Source organism: Archocentrus centrarchus, chromosome 2 (assembly GCF_007364275.1).
Source record: "Archocentrus centrarchus isolate MPI-CPG fArcCen1 chromosome 2, fArcCen1, whole genome shotgun sequence".
NCBI lineage: Eukaryota > Metazoa > Chordata > Actinopteri > Cichliformes > Cichlidae > Archocentrus > Archocentrus centrarchus.
The window spans coordinates 19,607,449-19,634,074 of NC_044347.1; the positions used below are offsets into that span (position 1 = coordinate 19,607,449).

General features: G+C 43.5%; 1 protein-coding gene across 11 annotated transcripts in view; it reads right to left on the reverse strand.

The window, feature by feature from the left end:
• LOC115792792 (uncharacterized) overlaps positions 1 to 25,919 on the reverse strand; it is a 42,873-nt gene extending 16,954 nt beyond the window's left edge. For 3 of the 11 annotated variants that reach the window (XM_030747354.1, XM_030747353.1, XM_030747375.1), the window contains exons 1-15: positions 25,806 to 25,919; positions 22,509 to 22,799; positions 22,313 to 22,392; positions 21,817 to 21,982; positions 9,669 to 9,959; positions 8,324 to 8,614; positions 8,132 to 8,211; positions 7,636 to 7,801; positions 5,857 to 6,147; positions 4,511 to 4,801; positions 4,319 to 4,398; positions 3,823 to 3,988; positions 2,068 to 2,358; positions 1,876 to 1,955; positions 1,380 to 1,545 (exon numbers count right to left, since the gene is read on the reverse strand). In XM_030747354.1, the coding sequence (XP_030603214.1) occupies positions 1,380 to 1,545; positions 1,876 to 1,955; positions 2,068 to 2,358; positions 3,823 to 3,988; positions 4,319 to 4,398; positions 4,511 to 4,801; positions 5,857 to 6,147; positions 7,636 to 7,801; positions 8,132 to 8,211; positions 8,324 to 8,614; positions 9,669 to 9,959; positions 21,817 to 21,982; positions 22,313 to 22,392; positions 22,509 to 22,799; positions 25,806 to 25,866 (2,791 nt within the window). In that variant the 5' untranslated portion in view covers positions 25,867 to 25,919. Of the gene's footprint in view, positions 1 to 1,379; positions 1,546 to 1,875; positions 1,956 to 2,067; positions 2,359 to 3,822; positions 3,989 to 4,318; positions 4,399 to 4,510; positions 4,802 to 5,856; positions 6,148 to 7,635; positions 7,802 to 8,131; positions 8,212 to 8,323; positions 8,615 to 9,668; positions 9,960 to 10,133; positions 10,246 to 15,755; positions 15,765 to 15,825; positions 15,921 to 16,990; positions 17,125 to 21,816; positions 21,983 to 22,312; positions 22,393 to 22,508; positions 22,800 to 25,805 lie in introns of those variants that run through there. The other 8 variants (XM_030747369.1, XM_030747361.1, XM_030747402.1 and 5 more) reach the window with 8 other exon arrangements.
• Positions 25,920 to 26,626: the final 707 nt, after the last annotated feature.

Below are 26,626 nucleotides of genomic sequence, written 5' to 3' on the forward strand. Positions count from 1 at the left end.
CTAAAGGATATTATGATTTTTAGACTACAGAGCTACAAAGCTTAGTTACCTAAACTTCATTACATCTAGAGACCATTCACAAATTTCTTAAGTAGCTTCTTACAACATCACGGTGGTGACAAAACGTTTCAGGCATCAACATTCGGTTTGCAGCTTTTATGGTGTTTTTACATTAGTCTGCTATAGATGGATGTTTGTAGGCTGTAAATCTACACACAGCATCAGCAATGCTCCTTTTCAAAGGTGCCTCATTCATAGTCTGAGTTAATAAATGGTGCATAAAAACACTTCCTGCATGTCCTAATTTCTCTAAGTGACCTTTTGTTTGTTTTTTTGTGAGAATCTACAAAATCCATCAGGAGTTGTTCTGATACAGTGTTGCAGTTTGATAAATCACTGACAACCAGCTGATGTTTCAGAATAAAGTTTGTCCTTCTGGTCTTCTCACTAAATGCCGTCCAGGTGCTGATAATTGTTTTAGATTGATCGTCTGTTTAGGTCAATTCCCTTGAATCTGCTACATTTGTGTGCGCACTCCACCAGTTTATACATTCATGATTGTTATCTTACATCCTGTTGTTTCTCTTCAGACCTCCACGCACATCTAAACAAGCACTAAAAGGGACTTCAGTTTGTTATCAGCTGTAAGCAAGACGTGCTGGTGGGTTGCTGTTGTTTTTGTTTTTTAAAAAAAGTATGTGGAATTTTATGAGCGTGATCGTCATCATCATCATCATCATCATCATCATCATCATCATGACGTGCTGAGAAAACAAACAGCTCTCAGTAACATGGATTTTGCAATCACTGAACAGCTTTCACAGAGTTTCAGTTTCTGTCAAGGGAACCCACAGGAAATACGTGGGCATATAAATCATGTTCTCTTGAAAACAGTCATGTTTTTCTAGACGATAACCAGAAAACAAACTCCTATACAACCTTCATTTTGAGACACTTGTCAAGACTAAGTGTCTTTTTTCTAGATGCACTCACAGAGTGATTCGTGGGTAATTGCCCTTCACCTTTCGTGCAGCAAAAGAGGAATAACAATTAATATTTCTCCAAAACATCGTCTTTTTAAATTTAACCAAAAGAAGTGCTTTTAAAATAAATGAAAGTAAACAAATACAATAAATGAATTCTTATGCTTTAGTCACATTTGCTTTTTTCATCTGATCTGGATCCAACAAATGATGACAATTAGGATCAGCACCAGAACAATACCTGAAAATCATGAAAATATATATTAGAAATTACCTGTTTGATTCTTGATTCTTGTGTTCATCAAGTATCTCATTAAGATATGAGCTTAATAAAGTGATTACTTCAGTGTCATGAACATTTGAGGTTTTGAACAGTTGATATCACGTGATACTTACAGGGCTCATAGCAGTTTTGTTGAACAGGCAGACTGATCTCAGCGCTGACGGGGTTTGAAACATTGCAAGAGAAACGGGAGGTTACCACGTCACTGGCTGCTCTCATCAGCGTCGTCTCTTTTTCTGCCAACTTTTCATCATCCATAAACCATTCAAAGTTCTCATTCTGTAGAAGAAAATATGATTTCTTCATTAGTTGAAGGTTTAAACTTCAAGTCTAACATAAAAAGTCTAACTTGGCTAAAATGTCTTCATCTTTTCCTGCACTCTGCTTCATTTCCTGTACAGTAGAATGAAATGATGCACACACAGAGAGCCAAACTTTGCTGAAACAGCAGCATCAGAGTGAATGATTACAGTCAACACAGTAAAACTCATGATGGGTTTCAGTGGAGGAGAAATGAGGCCTTTGTCTGCAGATTCTTCAACAGCTTCATTACGAATTTGAAGAACACTCAAACTTTAATGTGTTTGAAACATTAAATTTTGTCCTCACCTGACCAACACTGCAAGTAAAACGGACGTTTTTCTTAGAGTCGAGACACGTCATCGTCACTGTGGGCTTCTGCACACGGTCTGAGTAAAGAACATTTTATTATTCCAACATTTTATGAACTGCTGATAATCTTTTTCTACAAAAACAATACTGTTGTTGTATGATGAAACTGAACAGTGTGTTGTTACCTACCTAATACACACAAACGCACACTCTGTAAATCCCCTGCACTCACTCCATCTGCACCATGAACCTCTGGGGTGTATCGTCCTCTGTTATTTGTTTTCAGTTGTGTCAGCTTCAGTGATCCAGTTGAATCAACATCATCCTTTTTCCCTATGATCACCTTTTTATTTCTGCGCATAAAGCTTACTGTTCCATCCTTGAGCCATTTCAGGTTATCCGATTCCTTCAAAGTGTATCTAAGGGGCACAGTAACATTTGTGCCTGTTGCAGCATACAGATCACAAACATCCTGAGAGTCTTTGAAACAGAAAGAAAGACAAAAGAATCAGATGAAAAAATAGATTAGTCACATTATAAAAGCTCTCAGTGATTATATGTCACTTTATCAAATCTAAAGGATATTATGATTTTTAGACTACAGAGCTACAAAGCTTAGTTACCTAAACTTCATTACATCTAGAGACCATTCACAAATTTCTTAAGTAGCTTCTTACAACATCACGGTGGTGACAAAACGTTTCAGGCATCAACATTCGGTTTGCAGCTTTTATGGTGTTTTTACATTAGTCTGCTATAGATGGATGTTTGTAGGCTGTAAATCTACACACAGCATCAGCAATGCTCCTTTTCAAAGGTGCCTCATTCATAGTCTGAGTTAATAAATGGTGCATAAAAACACTTCCTGCATGTCCTAATTTCTCTAAGTGACCTTTTGTTTGTTTTTTTGTGAGAATCTACAAAATCCATCAGGAGTTGTTCTGATACAGTGTTGCAGTTTGATAAATCACTGACAACCAGCTGATGTTTCAGAATAAAGTTTGTCCTTCTGGTCTTCTCACTAAATGCCGTCCAGGTGCTGATAATTGTTTTAGATTGATCGTCTGTTTAGGTCAATTCCCTTGAATCTGCTACATTTGTGTGCGCACTCCACCAGTTTATACATTCATGATTGTTATCTTACATCCTGTTGTTTCTCTTCAGACCACCACGCACATCTAAACAAGCACTAAAAGGGACTTCAGTTTGTTATCAGCTGTAAGCAAGACATGCTGGTGGGTTGCTGTTGTTTTTGTTTTTTAAAAAAAGTATGTGGAATTTTATGAGCGTGACCGTCATCATCATCATCATCATCATCATCATGACGTGCTGAGAAAACAAACAGCTCTCAGTAACATGGATTTTGCAATCACTGAACAGCTTTCACAGAGTTTCAGTTTCTGTCAAGGGAACCCACAGGAAATACGTGGGCATATAAATCATGTTCTCTTGAAAACATTCATGTTTTTCTAGACGATAACCAGAAAACAAACTCCTATACAACCTTCATTTTGAGACACTTGTCAAGACTAAGTGTCTTTTTTCTAGATGCACTCACAGAGTGATTCGTGGGTAATTGCCCTTCACCTTTCGTGCAGCAAAAGAGGAATAACAATTAATATTTCTCCAAAACATCGTCTTTTTAAATTTAACCAAAAGAAGTGCTTTTAAAATAAATGAAAGTAAACAAATACAATAAATGAATTCTTATGCTTTAGTCACATTTGCTTTTTTCATCTGATCTGGATCCAACAAATGATGACAATTAGGATCAGCACCAGAACAATACCTGAAAATCATGAAAATATATATTAGAAATTACCTGTTTGATTCTTGATTCTTGTGTTCATCAAGTATCTCATTAAGATATGAGCTTAATAAAGTGATTACTTCAGTGTCATGAACATTTGAGGTTTTGAACAGTTGATATCACGTGATACTTACAGGGCTCATAGCAGTTTTGTTGAACAGGCAGACTGATCTCAGCGCTGACGGGGTTTGAAACATTGCAAGAGAAACGGGAGGTTACCACGTCACTGACTGCTCTCATCAGCGTCGTCTCTTTTTCTGCCAACTTTTCATCATCCATAAACCATTCAAAGTTCTCATTCTGTAGAAGAAAATATGATTTCTTCATTAGTTGAAGGTTTAAACTTCAAGTCTAACATAAAAAGTCTAACTTGGCTAAAATGTCTTCATCTTTTCCTGCACTCTGCTTCATTTCCTGTACAGTAGAATGAAATGATGCACACACAGAGAGCCAAACTTTGCTGAAACAGCAGCATCAGAGTGAATGATTACAGTCAACACAGTAAAACTCATGATGGGTTTCAGTGGAGGAGAAATGAGGCCTTTGTCTGCAGATTCTTCAACAGCTTCATTACGAATTTGAAGAACACTCAAACTTTAATGTGTTTGAAACATTACATTTTGTCCTCACCTGACCAACACTGCAAGTAAAACGGACGTTTTTCTTAGAGTCGAGACACGTCATCGTCACTGTGGGCTTCTGCACACGGTCTGAGTAAAGAACATTTTATTATTCCAACATATTATGAACTGCTGATAATGTTTTTCTACAAAAACAATACTGTTGTTGTATGATGAAACTGAACAGTGTGTTGTTACCTACCTAATACACACAAACGCACACTCTGTAAATCCCCTGCACTCACTCCATCTGCACCATGAACCTCTGGGGTGTATCGTCCTCTGTTATTTGTCGTCAGTTGTGTCAGCTTCAGTGATCCAGTTGAATCAACATCATCCTTTTTCCCTATGATCACCTTTTTATTTCTGCGATGGAAGATTACTGTTCCATCCTTGAGCCATTTCAGGTTATCCGTTTCCTTCAAAGTGTATCTAAGGGGCACAGTAACATTTGTGCCTGTTGCAGTATACAGATCACAAACATCCTGAGAGTCTTTGAAACAGAAAGAAAGACAAAAGAATCAGATGAAAAAATAGATTAGTCATCTCCCTCGTCCCCAGACTCTGCTTCCACTACAGAAGGCGTGTCAGTGGGATTCAGGAGGTCCTCGAAGTATTCCTTCCACCGTCCGACTATAGCCTCAGTTGAAGTCAGCAGCACCCCACCCGCACTATAAACCGTGTGAGTGGAGCACTGCTTTCCCCTCCTGAGTCGCCTGACGGTTTGCCAGAATCGCTTCGATGCCGTCCGAAAGTCTTTTTCCATAGCCTCACCGAACTCCTCCCACACCCGAGTTTTTGCTTCGGCCACTGCCCGAGCTGCATTTCGCTTGGCCTGCCGATACCTGTCAGCTGCCTCCGGAGTCCCACAGTCTAACCAAGTCCAATAGGACTCTTTCTTCAGCTTGATGGCTCCCTTCACCTCCGGTGACCACCATCTGGTTCGGGGGTTACCACCACGACAGGCACCAACCACCTTGCAGCCACAGCTCTGAGCAGCAGCCTCAACAATGGAGGTGCGGAACATGGTCCATTCGGACTCAATGTCCTCAGCCTTCCTCGGAATGCTGTCGAAGTTCTGCCGGAGGTGGGAGTTGAAGATCTCCCGGACTGGGGCTTCTGCCAGGCGTTCCCAGCACACCCTCACAATACGTTTAGGTGTGCCAGATTTGTCCAGCATCTTCCCCCGCCACCTGATCCAACTCACCACCAGGTGGTCCTACCAATTTAAGTGTAAATATAAACATTGGCCGTAACACTGGGCCTTGGGGAGCTCCATAAGTAACCTTTAAAAACTACTCAATAAATGGAAAATGGGAGGCTTCAGAGGCTGTTTCTAAGTCACTGAATGGTTTTGTCTGAGTGCAGTGCTTTTAAAATAAATGAAAGTAAACAAAAACAATACTGTTGTTGTATGATGAAAGTGAACAGTTATTTTATAATAAAAAAAAATGTATTAACACACCTTCTGAAGCATCAGCACACTTGTTTACTGTAATATACTTAGTACAAGCAGAATAAATGTATGTACAGTGTGTTGTTACCTACCTAATACACACAAACGCACACTCTGTAAATCCCCTGCACTCACTCCATCTGCACCATGAACCTCTGGGGTGTATCGTCCTCTGTTATTTGTCGTCAGTTGTGTCAGCTTCAGTGATCCAGTTGAATCAACATCATCCTTTTTCCCTATGATCACCTTTTTATTTCTGCGCATAAAGCTTACTGTTCCATCCTTGAGCCATTTCAGGTTATCCGATTCCTTCAAAGTGTATCTAAGGGGCACAGTAACATTTGTGCCTGTTGCAGCATACAGATCACAAACATCCTGAGAGTCTTTGAAACAGAAAGAAAGACAAAAGAATCAGATGAAAAAATAGATTAGTCACATTATAAAAGCTCTCAGTGATTATATGTCACTTTATCAAATCTAAAGGATATTATGATTTTTAGACTACAGAGCTACAAAGCTTAGTTACCTAAACTTCATTACATCTAGAGACCATTCACAAATTTCTTAAGTAGCTTCTTACAACATCACGATGGTGACAAAACGTTTCAGGCATCAACATTCGGTTTGCAGCTTTTATGGTGTTTTTACATTAGTCTGCTATAGATGGATGTTTGTAGGCTGTAAATCTACACACAGCATCAGCAATGCTCCTTTTCAAAGGTGCCTCATTCATAGTCTGAGTTAATAAATGGTGCATAAAAACACTTCCTGCATGTCCTAATTTCTCTAAGTGACCTTTTGTTTGTTTTTTTGTGAGAATCTACAAAATCCATCAGGAGTTGTTCTGATACAGTGTTGCAGTTTGATAAATCACTGACAACCAGCTGATGTTTCAGAATAAAGTTTGTCCTTCTGGTCTTCTCACTAAATGCCGTCCAGGTGCTGATAATTGTTTTAGATTGATCGTCTGTTTAGGTCAATTCCCTTGAATCTGCTACATTTGTGTGCGCACTCCACCAGTTTATACATTCATGATTGTTATCTTACATCCTGTTGTTTCTCTTCAGACCTCCACGCACATCTAAACAAGCACTAAAAGGGACTTCAGTTTGTTATCAGCTGTAAGCAAGACATGCTGGTGGGTTGCTGTTGTTTTTGTTTTTTAAAAAAAGTATGTGGAATTTTATGAGCGTGATCGTCATCATCATCATCATCATCATCATCATCATCATCATCATCATCATAATCATGACGTGCTGAGAAAACAAACAGCTCTCAGTAACATGGATTTTGCAATCACTGAACAGCTTTCACAGAGTTTCAGTTTCTGTCAAGGGAACCCACAGGAAATACGTGGGCATATAAATCATGTTCTCTTGAAAACATTCATGTTTTCCTAGATGATAACCAGAAAACAAACTCCTATACAACCTTCATTTTGAGACACTTGTCAAGACTAAGTGTCTTTTTTCTAGATGCACTCACAGAGTGATTCGTGGGTAATTGCCCTTCACCTTTCGTGCAGCAAAAGAGGAATAACAATTAATATTTCTCCAAAACATCGTCTTTTTAAATTTAACCAAAAGAAGTGCTTTTAAAATAAATGAAAGTAAACAAATACAATAAATGAATTCTTATGCTTTAGTCACATTTGCTTTTTTCATCTGATCTGGATCCAACAAATGATGACAATTAGGATCAGCACCAGAACAATACCTGAAAATCATGAAAATATATATTAGAAATTACCTGTTTGATTCTTGATTCTTGTGTTCATCAAGTATCTCATTAAGATATGAGCTTAATAAAGTGATTACTTCAGTGTCATGAACATTTGAGGTTTTGAACAGTTGATATCACGTGATACTTACAGGGCTCATAGCAGTTTTGTTGAACAGGCAGACTGATCTCAGCGCTGACGGGGTTTGAAACATTGCAAGAGAAACGGGAGGTTACCACGTCACTGGCTGCTCTCATCAGCGTCGTCTCTTTTTCTGCCAACTTTTCATCATCCATAAACCATTCAAAGTTCTCATTCTGTAGAAGAAAATATGATTTCTTCATTAGTTGAAGGTTTAAACTTCAAGTCTAACATAAAAAGTCTAACTTGGCTAAAATGTCTTCATCTTTTCCTGCACTCTGCTTCATTTCCTGTACAGTAGAATGAAATGATGCACACACAGAGAGCCAAACTTTGCTGAAACAGCAGCATCAGAGTGAATGATTACAGTCAACACAGTAAAACTCATGATGGGTTTCAGTGGAGGAGAAATGAGGCCTTTGTCTGCAGATTCTTCAACAGCTTCATTACGAATTTGAAGAACACTCAAACTTTAATGTGTTTGAAACATTAAATTTTGTCCTCACCTGACCAACACTGCAAGTAAAACGGACGTTTTTCTTAGAGTCGAGACACGTCATCATCACTGTGGGCTTCTGCACACGGTCTGAGTGAAGAACATTTTATTATTCCAACATTTTAGGAACTGCTGATAATCTTTTTCTACAAAAACAATACTGTTGTTGTATAATGAAACTGAACAGTGTGTTGTTACCTACCTAATACACACAAACGCACACTCTGTAAATCCCCTGCACTCACTCCATCTGCACCATGAACCTCTGGGGTGTATCGTCCTCTGTTATTTGTCGTCAGTTGTGTCAGCTTCAGTGATCCAGTTGAATCAACATCATCCTTTTTCCCTGTGATCACCTTTTTATTTCTGCGATGGAAGATTACTGTTCCATCCTTGAGCCATTTCAGGTTATCCGTTTCCTTCAAAGTGTATCTAAGGGGCACAGTAACATTTGTGCCTGTTGCAGCATACAGATCACAAACATCCTGAGAGTCTTTGAAACAGAAAGAAAGACAAAAGAATCAGATGAAAAAATAGATTAGTCATCTCCCTCGTCCCCAGACTCTGCTTCCACTACAGAAGGCGTGTCAGTGGGATTCAGGAGGTCCTCGAAGTATTCCTTCCACCGTCCGACTATAGCCTCAGTTGAAGTCAGCAGCACCCCACCCGCACTATAAACCGTGTGAGTGGAGCACTGCTTTCCCCTCCTGAGTCGCCTGACGGTTTGCCAGAATCGCTTCGATGCCGTCCGAAAGTCTTTTTCCATAGCCTCACCGAACTCCTCCCACACCCGAGTTTTTGCTTCGGCCACTGCCCGAGCTGCATTCCGCTTGGCCTGCCGATACCTGTCAGCTGCCTCCGGAGTCCCACAGTCTAACCAAGTCCAATAGGACTCTTTCTTCAGCTTGATGGCTCCCTTCACCTCCGGTGACCACCATCTGGTTCGGGGGTTACCACCACGACAGGCATCAACCACCTTGCAGCCACAGCTCTGAGCAGCAGCCTCAACAATGGAGGTGCGGAACATGGTCCATTCGGACTCAATGTCCTCAGCCTTCCTCGGAATGCTGTCGAAGTTCTGCCGGAGGTGGGAGTTGAAGATCTCCCGGACTGGGGCTTCTGCCAGGCGTTCCCAGCACACCCTCACAATACGTTTAGGTGTGCCAGATCTGTCCAGCATCTTCCCCCGCCACCGGATCCAACTCACCACCAGGTGGTCCTACCAATTTAAGTGTAAATATAAATATTGGCCGTAACACTGGGCCTTGGGGAGCTCCATAAGTAACCTTTAAAAACTACTCAATAAATGGAAAATGGGAGGCTTCAGAGGCTGTTTCTAAGTCACTGAATGGTTTTGTCTGAGTGCAGTGCTTTTAAAATAAATGAAAGTAAACAAAAACAATACTGTTGTTGTATGATGAAAGTGAACAGTTATTTTATAATAAAAAAAATGTATTAACACACCTTCTGAAGCATCAGCACACTTGTTTACTGTAATATACTTAGTACAAGCAGAACAAATGTATGTACAGTGTGTTGTTACCTACCTAATACACACAAACGCACACTCTGTAAATCCCCTGCACTCACTCCATCTGCATTGTGAACCTCTGGGGTGTATCGTCCTCTGTTATTTGTTTTCAGTTGTGTCAGCTTCAGTGATCCAGTTGAATCAACATCATCCTTTTTCCCTATGATCACCTTTTTATTTCTGCGCATAAAGATTACTGTTCCATCCTTGAGCCATTTCAGGTTATCTGATTCCTTCAAAGTGTATCTAAGGGGCACAGTAACATTTGTGCCTGTTGCAGCATACAGATCACAAACATCCTGAGAGTCTTTGAAACAGAAAGAAAGACAAAAGAATCAGATGACAAACACATTTCCAGCAGGAGTGTCAAGTAGAAATATAAAAATATTACTCCAGTTATAATGAATTTTTCCTTTAACAAAAGAAAACTTCTGTATAAATGTTAGCTGATAAACTTATACTGAGATTAATTGTGCTGTACCTGTGGAGTCGATGCCAAAGCAGCAGAGCAGAAACACAGTGATGGCGGCAGCAGAAACCATCTTCCTCGCTGTTCTCATCACATTCAGTTAAAATAAGAAGAAGGATATTTCCTGTCAGAGTGCAGTCAAGTCACAGATGTTATGTGTTTGTGTATCATAATGTAAAATATTGCATTACGCAGTTGGACTGTAAAGATTTTCTTCTGTTACTGCTTAGGTTACTTTTATCCTGTAATGAAACGTAACCACGGTTCTCCGAGCTAAGGGTCTATGCTAGTCACAGCTAATACAATCAATCCTCCACTTATCCTGGTGCCAGGTGGAATGATTTCCCATTAATATGTGACTATGAAACAGGACTTCTGTTTCACTGACTGTGCTCTGATGGCTGCCTTACTTTATGCACAGTATCACTCTGAGGGGTCTGCAGTAATTTTCTAACAGTGTTATGCTTCAGTTCTCTTCTTGGTTTACTTAGTGAGACCTGTTCTGGTCCTTGTTTTGCTGTAAGTTGGTAAAATAAAATGTATCCAGGTCCATCAAATGTTTCCCAGGGAGTAATGCTGAAACACATCTACACATGATGCTTCCCAAAGTGCTTCTTCAGCTGATGAGTTTTTAACAGAGGTGTCGTTCTGCCCAGATCACTGTGGACAAGCCTGGGAGACATTTTTATTGTTGACAGATACATTCACTTTTAATATGACAGGTGCTCTCTTCTGCAAGTGAAGAGCACGATCCTACTTAATATTGTGCATTTTAACTATTTATTGGGTTTTTACATGTAAGTTTCTGTTTCATTTATTTCATATTGTTTGTTTTTTAAAACTTGATTTTTATCCATGAAATAAAGAAATTATTTGGGCCTATGTTAAATTATTTGTGACTCTTCTACCATTTTTGCACATTTAAAAAAATGATTAAAAAAGTTAACTTGTTTTCTAAATGCAGTGTCTGTCATGTCCTGGGCCGTTTGCCCAGCGTTTTGTGTTTATAGTTTATTTCCTGTGCTTGTCCTCCCAGTATGTTTGATGTCTTGTTCCTAGTGTTGTGACTTGTCTGCGTGTTCCTTGGTTTATCACTTCCTGTATTATTTTGCCAGTGTGGTTTCCCTGTGCTTTGTGTCTAGCTTTGATTCCCCTGTGTAATTAGTTTCCTTTGCCTCACCTGTTGTTCCCTGCTGTTTCCTCTTACCCTGATTACCCATTGTGTATTTAAGCCCTCAGTTTCCATGTGTTCCTTGTTGCGTCGTTGACGTTATTGTGCCTGCGTGTGATGTTGTGTGCCCGTGTGTTCCCTGTGCTCCCTGTGTCTGCCCGTCGTCTCCCTTCCACGGTTTTTGTATTTGTTTTTTCCCCGTTGAAATAAATCCCTTTTATGTTACGCTGACTTCTGGAGTCCTTCGTGTCAGCCATTCCTCGTCCATTTCCTCCCCGGCCATGACAGAACGACGCGACCATACTAAAGACCCTGCAAGCTCCGGCCGCTACAATGGCACTCGCCTGGCGCTGGGGGGACCAGCTTTTTTGAACGGTCCCCGGCGACGCCGCTCACCGCCCCCGCCTAAACCGCAGGTCTGCCGCGTGGGCGGACTGTTTTTGGCGCCGGCCGCTCCCTCACCTGTCACTCCGCTCGCTGGCCCCTCCTGTCCTCAGCAGTCGCCGCAGCCACGGAGGACGAGATACCGGAGGAAGCGGAGAGACGTTTTCCTGGAGCCAGCGCCCGGAATGACTCCAGAGGAGTCATTTTTCCGATTCCTGGGTCACAGGGGTCCCTGGCCTCCCACCACTTCCGCGTCACCACTGCCTGCTGCTGACGGAGGAAGACCAAGCTCCCGGCAGCATCAGAGAGAATCGCCGCGGGAGCAGAGCGGTATAACGCCGCGGAGACGGTCACTCTCGCCTCAGTCAGCTGTAGCGCCAGCTCATTCTCCGTTTCCCCAGTTAGCCGTAGCGCCAGCTCATTCTCAGTTTCCCCAGACAGCTGTCGTGCCAGCTCAGTCTCAGCCTTCCCAGTCAGCCGCAGCTCTCCCTAGCTCTCAGTCGCAGTGTTCCCAGTCAGCTGTGGCTCCAGCTCCTCCTCGGTCGCAGTGTTCCCAGTCAGCTGTGGCTCCAGCTCCTCCTCGGTCGCAGTGTTCCCAGTCAGCTGTGGCTCCAGCTCCTCCTCGGTCACCGTGTTCCCAGTCAGCTGTAGCTTCTCTCTCTCGTCAGTTAGCTCCAGCTCCCTCTGCTCCAGCTCCCTTAGCTCCATCTTCCCCTGCACCCGCACCTGTTCCGCGGGTGGGGGCAGCCACGGACGGGCTGACCTCTGCACCCGCACCTGTTCCGCGGGTGGGGGCAGCCACGGACGGGCTGACCTCTGCACCCGCACCTGTTCCGCGGGTGGGGGCAGCCAGACCCAAGCCTTCGCATCGGTTTTCTGCGTTAGCTGCAGCAGCAGGGTCTCAGTCAGCTCTAGCTCCAGTCGCTCCCCCTCGCCTTCAGTCAGCTCTAGCTCCAGTCGCTCCCTCTCGCCTTCAGTCAGCTCTAGCTCCAGTCGCTCCCCCTCGCCTTCAGTCAGCTCTAGCTCCAGTCGCTCCCCCTCGCCTTCAGTCAGCTCTAGCTCCAGTCGCTCCCCCTCGCCTTCAGTCAGCTCTAGCTCCAGTCGCTCCCCCTCGCCTTCAGTCAGCTCTAGCTCCAGTCGCTCCCCCTCGCCTTCAGTCAGCCCCAGCTCCAGTCGCTTCCCCTCGCCTTCAGTCAGCCCCAGCTCCAGTCGCTCCCTGTCCACTCCAGTCTCAGTCAGCCCCAGCTCCTGTCGCTCCCTGTCCACTCCAGTCTCAGTCAGCCCCAGCTCCTGTCGCTCCCTGTCCACTCCAGTCTCAGTCAGCCCCAGCTCCTGTCGCTCCCTGTCCACTCCAGTCTCAGTCAGCCCCAGTAGCTCTTCCTCGGTCCCCGGTGTCAGCTGTTTCTGTGCCCTCTCAGTCTGCTCCCTCCGCTTTAACGTCAGTTAGCTCCGTAATCCCCTTGGACCCTTCAGTCAGTTCGGTTTTGGTCTCTTCATCTGCAGTTTTTCCATCTTTAGTCGCAGTTCCCTCAGCTCCGGCTCCCTCGGTAGCTCCAGTAATGACAGCTTGCCCAGTGTCAGCTCTTCCTAGCTCTCAGTCAGTCTCCACGCAGACTGCTCCCCGTAGCGTTCAGTCAGCTTCCACGCAGCCAGATCTCCCTAGCTCTCGGTCAGTTTCCACGCAGCCAGATTTCCCTAGCTCTCGGTCAGTTTCCACGCAGCCAGATCTCCCTAGCTCTCGGTCAGTTTCCACGCAGCCAGATCTCCCTAGCTCTCGGTCAGTTTCCACGCAGCCAGATCTCCCTAGCTCTCGTTCAGTTTCCACGCAGTCGGCATGCTCTAGCTCGCAGTCTGCCTCCACGCAGTCTGCTCTCCCTAGCTCGCAGTCTGCTCTCCCTAGCTTGCAGTCTGCTCTCCCTAGCTCGCAGTCTGCTCTCCCTAGCTCTCAGTCGGGTTCCACGCAGTCGGCATGCTCTAGCTCGCAGTCTGCCTCCACGCAGTCTGCTCTCCCTAGCTCGCAGTCTGCTCTCCCTAGCTCGCAGTCTGCTTCCACGCAGCCAGTCGTCTCCCGGCCTGCTTCCACGCAGCCAGTCGTCTCCCGGCCTGCTTCCACGCAGCCAGTCGTCTCCCGGCCTGCTTCCACGCAGCCAGTCGTCTCCCGGCCTGCTTCCACGCAGCCAGTCGTCTCCCGGCCTGCTTCCACGCAGCCAGTCGTCTCCCGGCCTGCTTTCACGCAGCCAGTCGTCTCCCGGCCTGCTTCCACGCAGCCCATAGCGTCAGCTCCCATGCAGTCCCCTGCACCTTGGCTATTCCCCGAGCGGCCCCTGCTGCTCAATAAAGCAGCAGTGTGCCCTGTTCCGCAGTCCCAGCCTGCGCATCCGGAGCCTCACCATGTAGGCCCCGTTCAGCCCAAGGGCTCAGCTCAGTCCGAGCCGCCAGGGGGTCCCGCTCAGTCCGAGCGCTCCGAGCCTGAGGGTCCCGCTCAGTCCGAGCCGTTGGGGGTCTCCGCTCAGTCCGAGCCGATGGGGGTCTCCGCTCAGTCCGAGCCAATGGGGGTCTCCGCTCAGTCCGAGCGCTCCGAGCCAGAGGGTCCCGCTCAGTCCGAGCCGGTGGGGGTCTCCGCTCAGTCCGAGCGCTCCGAGCCAGAGGGTCCCGCTCAGTCCGAGCCGGTGGGGGTCTCCGCTCAGTCCGAGCGCTCCGCGCCGCCTGAGGGTTCCCCACCAGAGCCCGGGGTCACCCGTCTCCGCCGCCGCATGCCCCGCGGCCGGCCTCCAGTGCCTGCTCCTCGTCTCTGCCGCCGCATGCCCCGCGGCCGGCCTCCAGTGTCTCCTCCACGTCGTCATCGCCGCCGCCGCTGGGAGCGCGGTCGGCCTCCAGTGACTCCTCCTCCTCGTCGTCGCCGCCGCCGCTGGGAGCGCGGCCGGCCTCCAGTGACTCCTCCTCCTCGTCGTCGCCGCCGCCGCTGGGAGCGCGGTCGGCCTCCAGTGACTCCTCCTCCTCGTCGTCGCCGCCGCCGCTGGGAGCGCGGTCGGCCTCCAGTGACTCCTCCTCGTCGTCGTCGCCACCGCCGCTGGAGGCGCGGTCGGCCTCCCTCATCCAGACTCTGCATGGTGGCCCCTTGGCCTCTGCAGCCTCCTGAACTATGTTTTCTGATTTGGGCCTTCCCCTGAACTCTTCTGACCTGTTTTTGGGTTTCTGTGTTTTGTTTTGGTTTCTGAACTTCTTCCCGATGTCCTTGTTTTGCTTTTTGGCCTGCCTTGTTGTTTTTTCTGTTTTGTCCCTTGTGTTTGGTTTCATTCCTGGGCCTTCTTCCTGTTTGCTCCCTGCCTGGGTTTTTGTGTTTTTTGTTTCGGGCCCTCCTTCCTGGTCCCCCGCCTCCCGCCCTGGTCTGGTTTTGTTTCTCGTTTTGGCCGTCGGGAGCCGGCCTTTGAGGGGGGGGTACTGTCATGTCCTGGGCCGTTTGCCCAGCGTTTTGTGTTTATAGTTTATTTCCTGTGCTTGTCCTCCCAGTATGTTTGATGTCTTGTTCCTAGTGTTGTGACTTGTCTGCGTGTTCCTTGGTTTATCACTTCCTGTATTATTTTGCCAGTGTGGTTTCCCTGTGCTTTGTGTCTAGCTTTGATTCCCCTGTGTAATTAGTTTCCTTTGCCTCACCTGTTGTTCCCTGCTGTTTCCTCTTACCCTGATTACCCATTGTGTATTTAAGCCCTCAGTTTCCATGTGTTCCTTGTTGCGTCGTTGATGTTATTGTGCCTGCGTGTGATGTTGTGTGCCCGTGTGTTCCCTGTGCTCCCTGTGTCTGCCCGTCGTCTCCCTTCTACGGTTTTTGTATTTGTTTTTTCCCCGTTGAAATAAATCCCTTTTATGTTACGCTGACTTCTGGAGTCCTTCGTGTCAGCCATTCCTCGTCCATTTTCTCCCTGGCCATGACAGTGTCTCCTGATTCATGTCATTACTGTCCAGCCTACTGGTAACCACAGTGATGGTTGTGTTAGATGAAGCATGGACAATCTGCAGCTACTATTGGTGGTACTGAGGCAGGTGGTGATTCAAAACATCAGCTCAGGGCTGTGGCTTACCAGTGGATGGTTGGGCTACTAAGAGAAAGGAGGTCAAAGAGAATCACTTGAATTCACACGTGGATCTCACCTGTGCACACACTGCACAAAAAACCACAACACACACAAGAGAGTAGATCCTGTCACTAAAGGTGCCCAGCCACTGCTGCGTTAGACCCTCAGTTTCTTAATGGGACAGAGACAAAAGAGGTTATTAATACGGCCAAAAACATGAGCAAGAAAACATCCAAATACACCCTTACTGTGGATAACTTTAATGTTGTAATATGGTGATCTGCAGCTATAAAAAGGGCCTCCTTCCAGTGATGTGACAAAAAAAAAGAAAGGAAAATCACAAAAGTGGAAAAAAAAAAGTCTCAAACAAAATATATGAAACAGAAATAAACTGAATGGTTTTTGGTCACATTAAAACTAAACCAGCTGAAAATAAAGCAGAAAGCAGATACACTGCTGGCAAATGTCCAGCCACCTGATATAATCCTGACTGCTTAGTATGTTCTGAAGTTTTGCTTTTAGTTATTTAAACAGACAAAAGGCTAAATGTTTTTCCTTTGTAAAAATAAATAAATAAGTAAGTAAAAGACAACAATGGGAAGTTGTCGCTGGTGAATTCTGACCAGTGACAAACTTGTCATTTCACATTGACCAGGATGGTGAAATCAGAGCAAAGTTCAGAGACGCTTTTTTTTCTTTAAACAATTTCTGTCTGCGCAGAGTGAGCGTGAAGTTACTTAATGCAGCAAATAGAAACTGAAAGTAGAAAACTTAGAGAACAATAGAAAAGATGGAGCTGAAAATGTTTTATTTTACTCCTGGAAAGCAAAGGCGTTTCTGATGCGATTAGTTACTGTTTTTTTTTTTTCAGCGCAGTCTCTGCTGATATCAGTGAAAGCAGCTCACCCAGCAGTCTCTCTCTCTCTCTCTCTCCTCTAACAGTAATCACTGGCGTTTATTTAAGTACACTTTGGAGTGAATGGATACAGAATAATTGATCTTCACAGTCCTCAGCACAAATAGCAGTGATATTAAAAATATTAACTTCTGTAGTTACAGATGACTCTGGTCCACCCAGAATGGGAACTCAAGCCAATAAAGCAAAGCAGCAGAGTTCCTGTGGTGCAGGCCAAACTTGCAGTAGTAGTGAAACTATCCGCGTCCAACTGAGGACCTAAGTCCCCGTGATCCATAATAAAACAACGATAACATCAACGATGATAATCATAAACGGTACATACCAATCAGATCGCGTCTTCTGCTTCACGGAGGAGGCGGTGTGATCTCGATAACCGGAGACTCAGACAGCAGAAGGACTGCGGACCCGGATCCGCCCCTCATCCACCACTGGCCCCGTGACTGACGTGGGCAGGATCAGTTTTGGATGCGTTCACGGTGTTTGCGTGGGTTTTCTCCGGGTACTCCGGTTTCCTCCCACGGTCCAAAGACATACAGTTAGTGGGGTTAGGTTAATTGGTGGTGCTAAATTGCTCATGTGTGTGAACGTGAGTGGGAATGATTGTCGAAACATGAGACAGGCTGGCGACCTGTACAAGGCCATTATCTGCCATTATCTACCTGCTAAACCGAGTCTACGCTCACCTGGATAAGCCGGCCAGCACTGTGAGGGTCACGTTCTTTGACTTCTCAAGTGCATTCAACACCATTCAGCCTGCTCTTCTGGGTGATAAGTTGACAGCGATGCAGGTAGATGTCCCCCTTGTGTCCTGGATTGTTGACTACCTGACTGGCAGACCACAGTATGTACGGCTGCAGCACTGTGTGTCTGACAGAGTAGTTAGCAACACTGGAGCCCCACAAGGGACTGTCCTCTCTCCCTTCCTCTTCACCCTCTACACCACAGACTTCAGCTACTGCTCAGAGACCTGCCATCTTCAAAAGTTTTCTGATGACTCTGCAATAGTTGGATGTATCAGCAGGGGTGATGAGGATGAGTACAGGAGGACAGTGAAGGACTTTGTCACATGGTGCAAGCGGAACCATCTAGAGCTCAACGTGACAAAGACAAAGGAACTGGTGGTGGACTTGAGGAAAGACAAGGCACCGGTGGCCCCTATGTCCATCGGAGGGGTCAGTGTGGACACCGTTGAGGACTACAAATATCTGGGAGTACACATTGACAACAAACTGGACTGGGCTAAGAACACTGATGCCCTATACAGGAAGGGCCAAAGTCGCCTCTATTTTCTGAGACGCCTGAGGTCCTTCAACATCTGCCGGACTATGCTCAGGATCTTCTATGAGTCTGTGGTGGCGAGTGCCATCCTCTATGCTGTTGCATGCTGGGGCAGCAGACTGAGGGCGGCAGACGCCAACAGACTCAATAAACTGATCCACAAAGCCAGTGATGTGGTGGGAGTGGAGCTGGATTCGCTTATGGCAGTGTCGGAGAGGAGGATGCTGTCTAAGCTGCAGGCCATTATGAACAATGGCTCCCACCCACTCTACAACACAGTGATGGGACACAGGAGCACATTCAGTGCAAGACTCATCCCACCAAAATGCACCACAGAGCGCCACAGGAGGTCATTTCTACCTGTGGTCATCAGACTCTGTAACTCCTCCCTTAATAGGTGACATTGTGGTTCATCAGTGTCATTCACTTATCAGTATTCAATTGTACATAAAATTGCTTAAATTTCCATATACATTGTACATACACTATATACATTGTACATTGTACATACACTTATACATTGTACAAAAAAGGACTGTGCATATATATATAATGACACCTATTTAAAAATTTTTGCACTCACAGTTCTCATATGTGTATAGATTTAGATGTGTATATAGTCAAAATATCTCTTTAGTCTTTATACTTTTATGCCTTTAGTGTATGTTATTGTGTTTTAGGTTTACTCGTTTAAATGAAACGGTTGTAGCTGTAACAATAGTAATTTCCCTTTGGGATCAATAAAGTATTCTGACTGACTGACTGACTGAAGGTGTACCCTGCCTCCCGCCCTATGACAGCTGGGATAGGCTCCAGTCCCCCCACGACCCTGAACAGAATAAGCGGAAGAGGATGGATGGATGGATGGATGGATGGAAGAGAAAATTAAGTAACAATGTTATAATATGTCATGTGGAAAGCTGTTTTCTGCTGAGTCTTGTTCTTCTTCCTCTATTTTAATGCCTTGCTCCCTTATTTCTCTTTCTCAGAGGAATCTGTGCACACACAGACCGCTCATCGCTCCTGCCAGTAAACCAGTGGATCGTGCGTCTTAATGAGAAATGATTCTCTGAGGCATCTTTTGACGTCAGCAGGGGCATCAGCAGCTGCACTGTGGGTACAAACGTCTGTTGACTCCTGTGCTTTAAGCTTTCTTTGCGTTTGCGGTGTCATCAGGTTTGTTCCACACACTGTCGGTCAGACCTGGAAGCAGCGGGTGCGCCACCTGTCGGAACTGGTGTAAAACGCACCAAACCTTCAATTTGTAGTGGTTACGTGACGTGGATGTTTTGACACAGTTTTTCGGAACACACACAGCATCTCTTTTTTACCATCCGACTACTGTCATTGCTGTAGATCCTGTCTGTCTGTCTCTGCAGATGGTTGGTTATTGCTGATGTTGTACAACCTAATGACTTAATATCCTACTTCATAACTGCAAACTCAGCATTATTTTTACACTATGAGTAAACAAAGACGTAAACAGCGACAGTCTCGCAGTCTCGTCAGTTGTCCACAAGGTGGTAGCATTACATTACACACGAGCATGGTACAAAACACTGCTACAAACAGCAAGAATCCTCATCTAACAATCCTCCTCTAGACTGCAGTCCTGAATATAATATCGTGTACTGTGTGAGAGCAGCTGGATGAACTGGGGTAAAATCACAAAACCCCCACTAATTACAAACCAGCAAAATCAGATAATTACATTCATGGGCATTTGTGTTGTGTTGTGTTCACTTTGTACCAGTGTGTAGTTGGTTATATTTGGAACTTAACATGAGACTGAAACACACACCTGGGCCTTTAATTACACTCACAGGGGTTATCTTGGGGTTCAGAAATGGACTGGGTAGTGACTGGGGGCTGAGGACCTGGTCCCATCCCCAGCTGCCGAGACTGCCTTTAGATACATGGAAGGTCACCCCTCTGGTGTGTGAGGTTTACTAATACTTGTTAGACATTCAGACATGGCTTCAACACCTTTCAGTGGACACACAGTGTGTGTGACCTAAACAGCAGAGGGCCCTGTAATCATGAATGAAATATTAATGCAGAAATATAAATTGGGACATTTTACAATTCACATCACACATACAGTGTTGAGGTGTTACAGTGCAGCGACTCGGGGAGGTTTGGGGAGTCAGTCTGCACTTTTTACTGCTATAAAGGTGACTTCTGACATTTTTAATCACTCCAGGCTTCTGCACACAGTCTGAGATTTAATTATACTAATATTATATGAAGCACTGCTGATGGTACAGTAGATAAAGACTGATTACATTATAACAGCTTCTGATGCATCAACACCCTTTATTTTTATAAGCAGATTAAAACAAAAAGACACACACACACACACAGACACACACAAAACGCTTTGTTCAGGAATCTTTGAATCAGAAAAAATAAAAATACACAGCAGAATCACATAAAAGATAAAAAAATTATGAGTCATATTACAAAAGTCCATAACAGCAAATCTACAACATGAACCCCCCCTCATAGAAAACAAAAGAAACAACAAAAGTTGTAAACAAGAAGCTCTAAATGCACAAACATAAAGCATCAGAGTTTTTTTACAAAGGTGTCTACATGAGTACCACAGAATGTGTAAACATTTTTTGGTGAGAATTTACTTACAAAACGACAAAATCTGCCAGGAGATGTTTTCATAATGTTTTAGTTTGAAAAATAATTCACAATCAGCTGATATTTCAAAATAAGGGTTGCGTTTCAGGTCACTTAATCTCAGGCGTAAGCTGATTATTGCGTGTTTAGACTGAGTGTGTATTTGGGGTCATTTCCTTTAATCTGACACATTTTCGTGTGCACTCAAACCAGTTGATACATTTAGCTGAAAAACATCAAATGTGGTATCCTGCACAGATCACTTGACTTCATCACTGAGGCTGGATGATAATTTTATTACTTCCTGTCGTCTCTCTTCAGACCGCAGTGTGCACAGGTGCCGGGTTCTGGGGCCCTGCTGGGCGGGTTGCTGTTTCCAGCAGTTTTGTCGGTGTTGCCGGCCGGCTGCTGCTGCTGCTGCTGCTGCTGCTGGTGGTGGTGATGTTCATAATAATGAGGATGTTCCTGTTCCTGTTCTTGATTGTTCCACTGCAAATAAATCTCTCCTTCATCTGTTAAAGTAAGCACAGATTAGACCTGGAGAATCTCTCTCAGTGTTTTTGGTAAGAAAAAAGGTAAAGTCTGTAATTACTAAGAATGTGGCTTTGGCAGGGTCGTGTCAGCTGAACAACAAATATAAAGAATTTGATCTCTTTTGCAGTCAGCATACACAACTAGGATAATGTTGTGGTGTGCTGGAGTTTACATGGTTCATGGTGGAATTTGGAAGAGCTGCCAGCAGCTCCTGGATCTCAGAAGTGAAGAATCTCCAAGTGCATTTAATGTCAACTAACTAATAATGGTACTTTAAATGAAAATTAAAAATACAATAAATAAACATTAAATTCTCACCCTTTAGTCTCATATGCTGTTTCCTTCTGGTGTGGATCCAACAAATGATGACAATTAGGATCAGCATCAGAACAATACCTGAAAATCATGAAAATAAATGATGTTAGAAATGATCTGTTTGATTCTTGTGTTCATTGTTTTAAAGTGAATTATTGTGCATGTCAGCATCACATCAAACTGTGAGGATTTTACACAGAAGACAAAACATACCTGCTCCTCCACCCACGAAAACCCAGATACTGATTCCCCACAGTTTATCAGGGAACGCTTCAGGAATAAAACAAGAGGAGAAGAAAATATCTCATTAAGATATGAGCTTAATAAAATGATTACTTCAGTGTCATGAACATTTGAGGTTTTGAACAGTTGATATCACGTGATACTTACAGGGCTCATAGCAGTTTTGTTGAACAGGCAGACTGATCTCAGAGCTGACGGGGTTTGAAACTTTGCAAGAGAAACGGGAGGTTACCACGTCACTGGCTGCTCTCATCAGCATCTTCTTGTTTTCTGCCAACTTTTCATCATCCATAAACCATTCAAGTTTCTCATTCTGTAGAAGAAAATATGATTTCTTCATTAGTTGAAGGTTTAAACTTCAAGTCTAACATAAAAAGTCTAACTTGGCTAAAATGTCTTCATCTTTTCCTGCACTCTGCTTCATTTCCTGTACAGTAGAATGAAATGATGCACACACAGAGAGCCAAACTTTGCTGAAACAGCAGCATCACAGTGAATGATTACAGTCAACACAGTAAAACTCATGATGGGTTTCAGTGGAGGAGAAATGAGGCCTTTGTCTGCAGATTCTTCAGCAGCTTCATTACGAATTTGAAGAACACTCAAACTTTAATGTGTTTGAAACATTAAATTTTGTCCTCACCTGACCAACACTGCAAGTAAAACGGACGTTTTTCTTAGAGTCGAGACACGTCATCGTCACTTTGGGCTTCTGCACACGGTCTGAGTAAAGAACATTTTATTATTCCAACATTTTATGAACTGCTGATAATGTTTTTCTACAAAAAACAATACTGTTGTTGTTGTATAATGAAACTGAACAGTGAGTTGTTACCTACCTAATACACACAAACGCACACTCTGTAAATCCCCTGCAATCCTTCCATCTGCATGGTGAACCTCTGGGGTGTATCGTCCTCTGTTATTTGTCGTCAGTTGTGTCAGCTTCAGTGATCCAGTTGAATCAACATCATCCTTTTTCCCTGTGATCACCTTTTTATTTCTGCGATAGAAGATTACTGTTGCATCCTTGAGCCATTTCAGGTTATCCGATTCCTTCAAAGTGTATCTAAGGGGCACAGTAACATTTGTGCCTGTTGCAGCATACAGATCACAAACATCCTGAGAGTCTTTGAAACAGAAAGAAAGACAAAAGAATCAGATGAAAAAAATAGATTAATCACATTATAAAAGCTCTCAACGATCATATGCCAGTTTATCAAATCTGAAGGATATTATGATTTTTAGACTACAGAGCTGCAAAGCTTAGTTACCTAAACTTCATTACATCTAGAGGCTGCTCACAAATTTCTTAAGTAGCTTCTTACAACATCACAATGGTGACAAAACATTTCAGGCATCAACATTCGGTTTGCAGCTTTTATGGTGTTTTTACATTAGTCTGCTATAGATGGATGTTTGTAGGCTGTAAATCTACACACAGCATCAGCAATGCTCCTTTTCAAAGGTGTCCTCATTCATAGTCTGAGTTAATAAATGGTGCATAAAAACACTTCCTGCATGTCCTAATTTCTCTAAGTGACCTTTTGTTTGTTTTTTTGTGAGAATCTACAAAATCCATCAGGAGTTGTTCTGATACAGTGTTGCAGTTTGATAAATCACTGACAACCAGCTGATGTTTCAGAATAAAGTTTGTCCTTCTGGTCTTCTCACTAAATGCCGTCCAGGTGCTGATAATTGTTTTAGATTGATCGTCTGTTTAGGTCAATTCCCTTGAATCTGCTACATTTGTGTGCGCACTCCACCAGTTTATACATTCATGATTGTTATCTTACATCCTGTTGTTTCTCTTCAGACCACCACGCACATCTAAACAAGCACTAAAAGGGACTTCAGTTTGTTATCAGCTGTAAGCAAGACGTGCTGGTGGGTTGCTGTTGTTTTTGTTTTTTAAAAAAAGTATGTGGAATTTTATGAGTGTGATCATCATCATCATAATCATCATCATCATCATGACGTGCTGAGAAAACAAACAGCTCTCAGTAACATGGATTTGGCAATCACTGAACAGCTTTCACAGAGTTTCAGTTTCTGTCAAGGGAACCCACAGGAAATACGTGGGCATATAAATCATGTTCTCTTGACAACATTCATGTTTTCCTAGATGATAACCAGAAAACAAACTCCTATACAACCTTCATTTTGAGACACTTGTCAAGCCTGAGTGTCTTCTTTCTAGATGCAGTCACAGAGTGATTCGTGGGTAATTGCCCTTCACCTTTCGTGCAGCAAAAGAGGAATAATAATTAATATTTATCCAAAACATCGTCTTTTTAAATTTAACCAAAAGCGTGCCAAGAAAGCTTTCCCCCGCAAAACTGAATGAGAGCTCCAGCAGCACTGCTGAGAGTGTCCTAACCAGCTGCATCACTGTTCAGAAGCTACACAGCCTCAGAAGACCCTGCAGCACATAGTGAAGGCAGCTGAAGACATCATCCGCGCCCCACTCCCCTCCCTCCTGGACATTTACCGCACCCTCCTCGCTCAGCGTTGGGGGTGACCGACCGAACCCTCACACAGCCTCTTCGTCTCTCCGGAAGCAGATTTAGGGCCCTCTGGGCCTCCTCCACCAGACTGAGCAACAGCATTTTCCACCAGGCCATCAGGAAGCCGAACTCTCTCCCCTCTGCTACCAGGACACTAGACTGTGATCTTAAACTACCTGTCGCACATAACACACAAGCTTCTCTTCTCCCGCACTCTCATAAGTCGAGGTATAACACATTGTGAATAGTCTACCGCTATACTGTGGATAAGTACTGCCATATATATATATACCGGACAGTACAAACTGACTTTTATTTTCTTGTTTCCTGTCGTTCATTTCCTTGTTTTTTTCCACGTACCACAAAATGAGAATAATGGGTTAGTGAGGTAAGCTGAGCCAGAGTCACAGTTTCCAGTGTCACAAAGGTGTCTCTCTTTTTACCTGGTAAGATTACCAGGTAAAATCAGGTGAGGTTCAGGGTTTCAGTTAAAAAAAAAATTATAGTCGTTGAACAGATGGGTTGAGTTCCCTATTGCAAAGAGACACACACCAGATGAGTTGTGCTCATTGGTGGACGACTCAGTGTGTTGTGCTCAATGTGTTGGGAATCTGTCTGCATGTATATATATTATAGACAGTAATTATTATTATTAATAAGCACAGAATGCTGTTTCTGTACTGTGATGAATTCTGAATCCTGATTGAAACCCCGACAACAAACAACACTATGTAGCGTGAAGATCACATGTTCCCGTTAACAAATAATACTGAAATCATCACAAGTCAGAAACCTAAACTAAGAAGAAGTGAAATGATGCCGTTCTTGACATTTCTGCAGATGTAGGTGGAGAAGAACAACAGTTCACTCCCCCCTGTGTAAATAAGTGTGTTAACAAGTCAGTTTTAACCTATATGGATTATATTACTCAGCATGTACATATATTTTTAATGTAATCATGAGTTAAATGGTTTGTTATCTTCCCGGTCTATTCGGGTCTGTTTCCCGAACTTATTTCTCTCACTTTTGATAGAAAGTCCCAGAACCAAACATGGAGGTAATAAACTCTGAAACTGAGTCAGCAACATCATCACTTCACAATGTGAGGGACGGTAATCACAAGAAATCTGTTAATGCAGTGATAATAACTAGAATTAGTCTGTCAGTCCAGCGATAAAACACTTTCTATAATTTTCCTATAATATTATGTTGCTATTTTTATGAGTCTGAGTTTTCTATTGACAAATGAAGCAAATTCTGCAGTTCATGATCACAACAAGCTGTGATGCTAAATGACAGCTCAGAATTACAAACAGTTTCTCGGAGAGACTAAAATAAATGTGGTTGCAATTTATTACATTTTAAAATAAAATGATCATATTTTTAAAGGAACAAACTTTCTGTATGTTTCAGCTCATTTGCTGCAACTAAATGAAGAACTTTTTACATTTTTCAGATTTCCAGTGGGAGCCTCACACAGAAGCAGAGCGCATCACGGCATGCACCATGTCAACCATTTAGTTTGAAATTTAAAGCCGATTGCTCCCGTACTGCACTCAAAAAAAAAAAAAAATCCCCCAAACACAAAAATCTACAAAAATCTGAATATAGAGATGAATTGTAACGTACCTGTGAAGGCAGTGAAGACGCAGCAGAGCAGAAACAAAGTGACGGTGGCAGCAGAAGCCATCGTCTACACTGTTCTCATCAGATTCAGCTAACAGCCACTTTCCTTTATCGAGGTTATTTCCTGTCAGAGTGCAGCCTCATCACATATTTTGTGCACATGTGTCACTGTAGACGCTCGTGTGTACGCAGCTTTGGTTTTGAAGGGAAGTGATCCAAGAGGCCTTATTTACTTTCATAGGTAAAGACAAAGGAAGCAAAGCAAACATGATACTTAAAAGACAAACTGCGCATCTTGCTTTAGTTTTGTTGCTGCAGCAAATATATATCAATATAATCTGTGATCTCCAGTCAGAAATATTCAACAGGTAACCAAATGCTCAAACATCAAACTGTCCCAATTTGGGTAATAAATAATAATTTAGGCATAAAATATAAATTTATGTCTTTTTGAAATGACTTCCTCTTAAAACCTGACAGTACAAACTGACTTTTCTTGTTGCTGCTGTTATTTGTTTCCATATAATTTTCCATGTAAGTAAAAACAGGAAACTATTTAAACCTTAAAAACACACTGCTGTGTTTCTTTTATGTCATTTGTCACACAAAGGACAGTAAATGAAATGAGATTAAAGACAATCATGAGCTTATAAACTTTAAAGATCATTTTATTCTAAATAAGCAAGAATCAAAACTTCTGTGAGTGTAATATGGCAAATAAAGTTGTGTAATTTGAATTTCAGGACATTTCATCTAATAATACAGCTCAGGGGTGTACCACAAAATGAGATTAAGGGGTTAGCGTGGTACGCTGAGCCAGACTC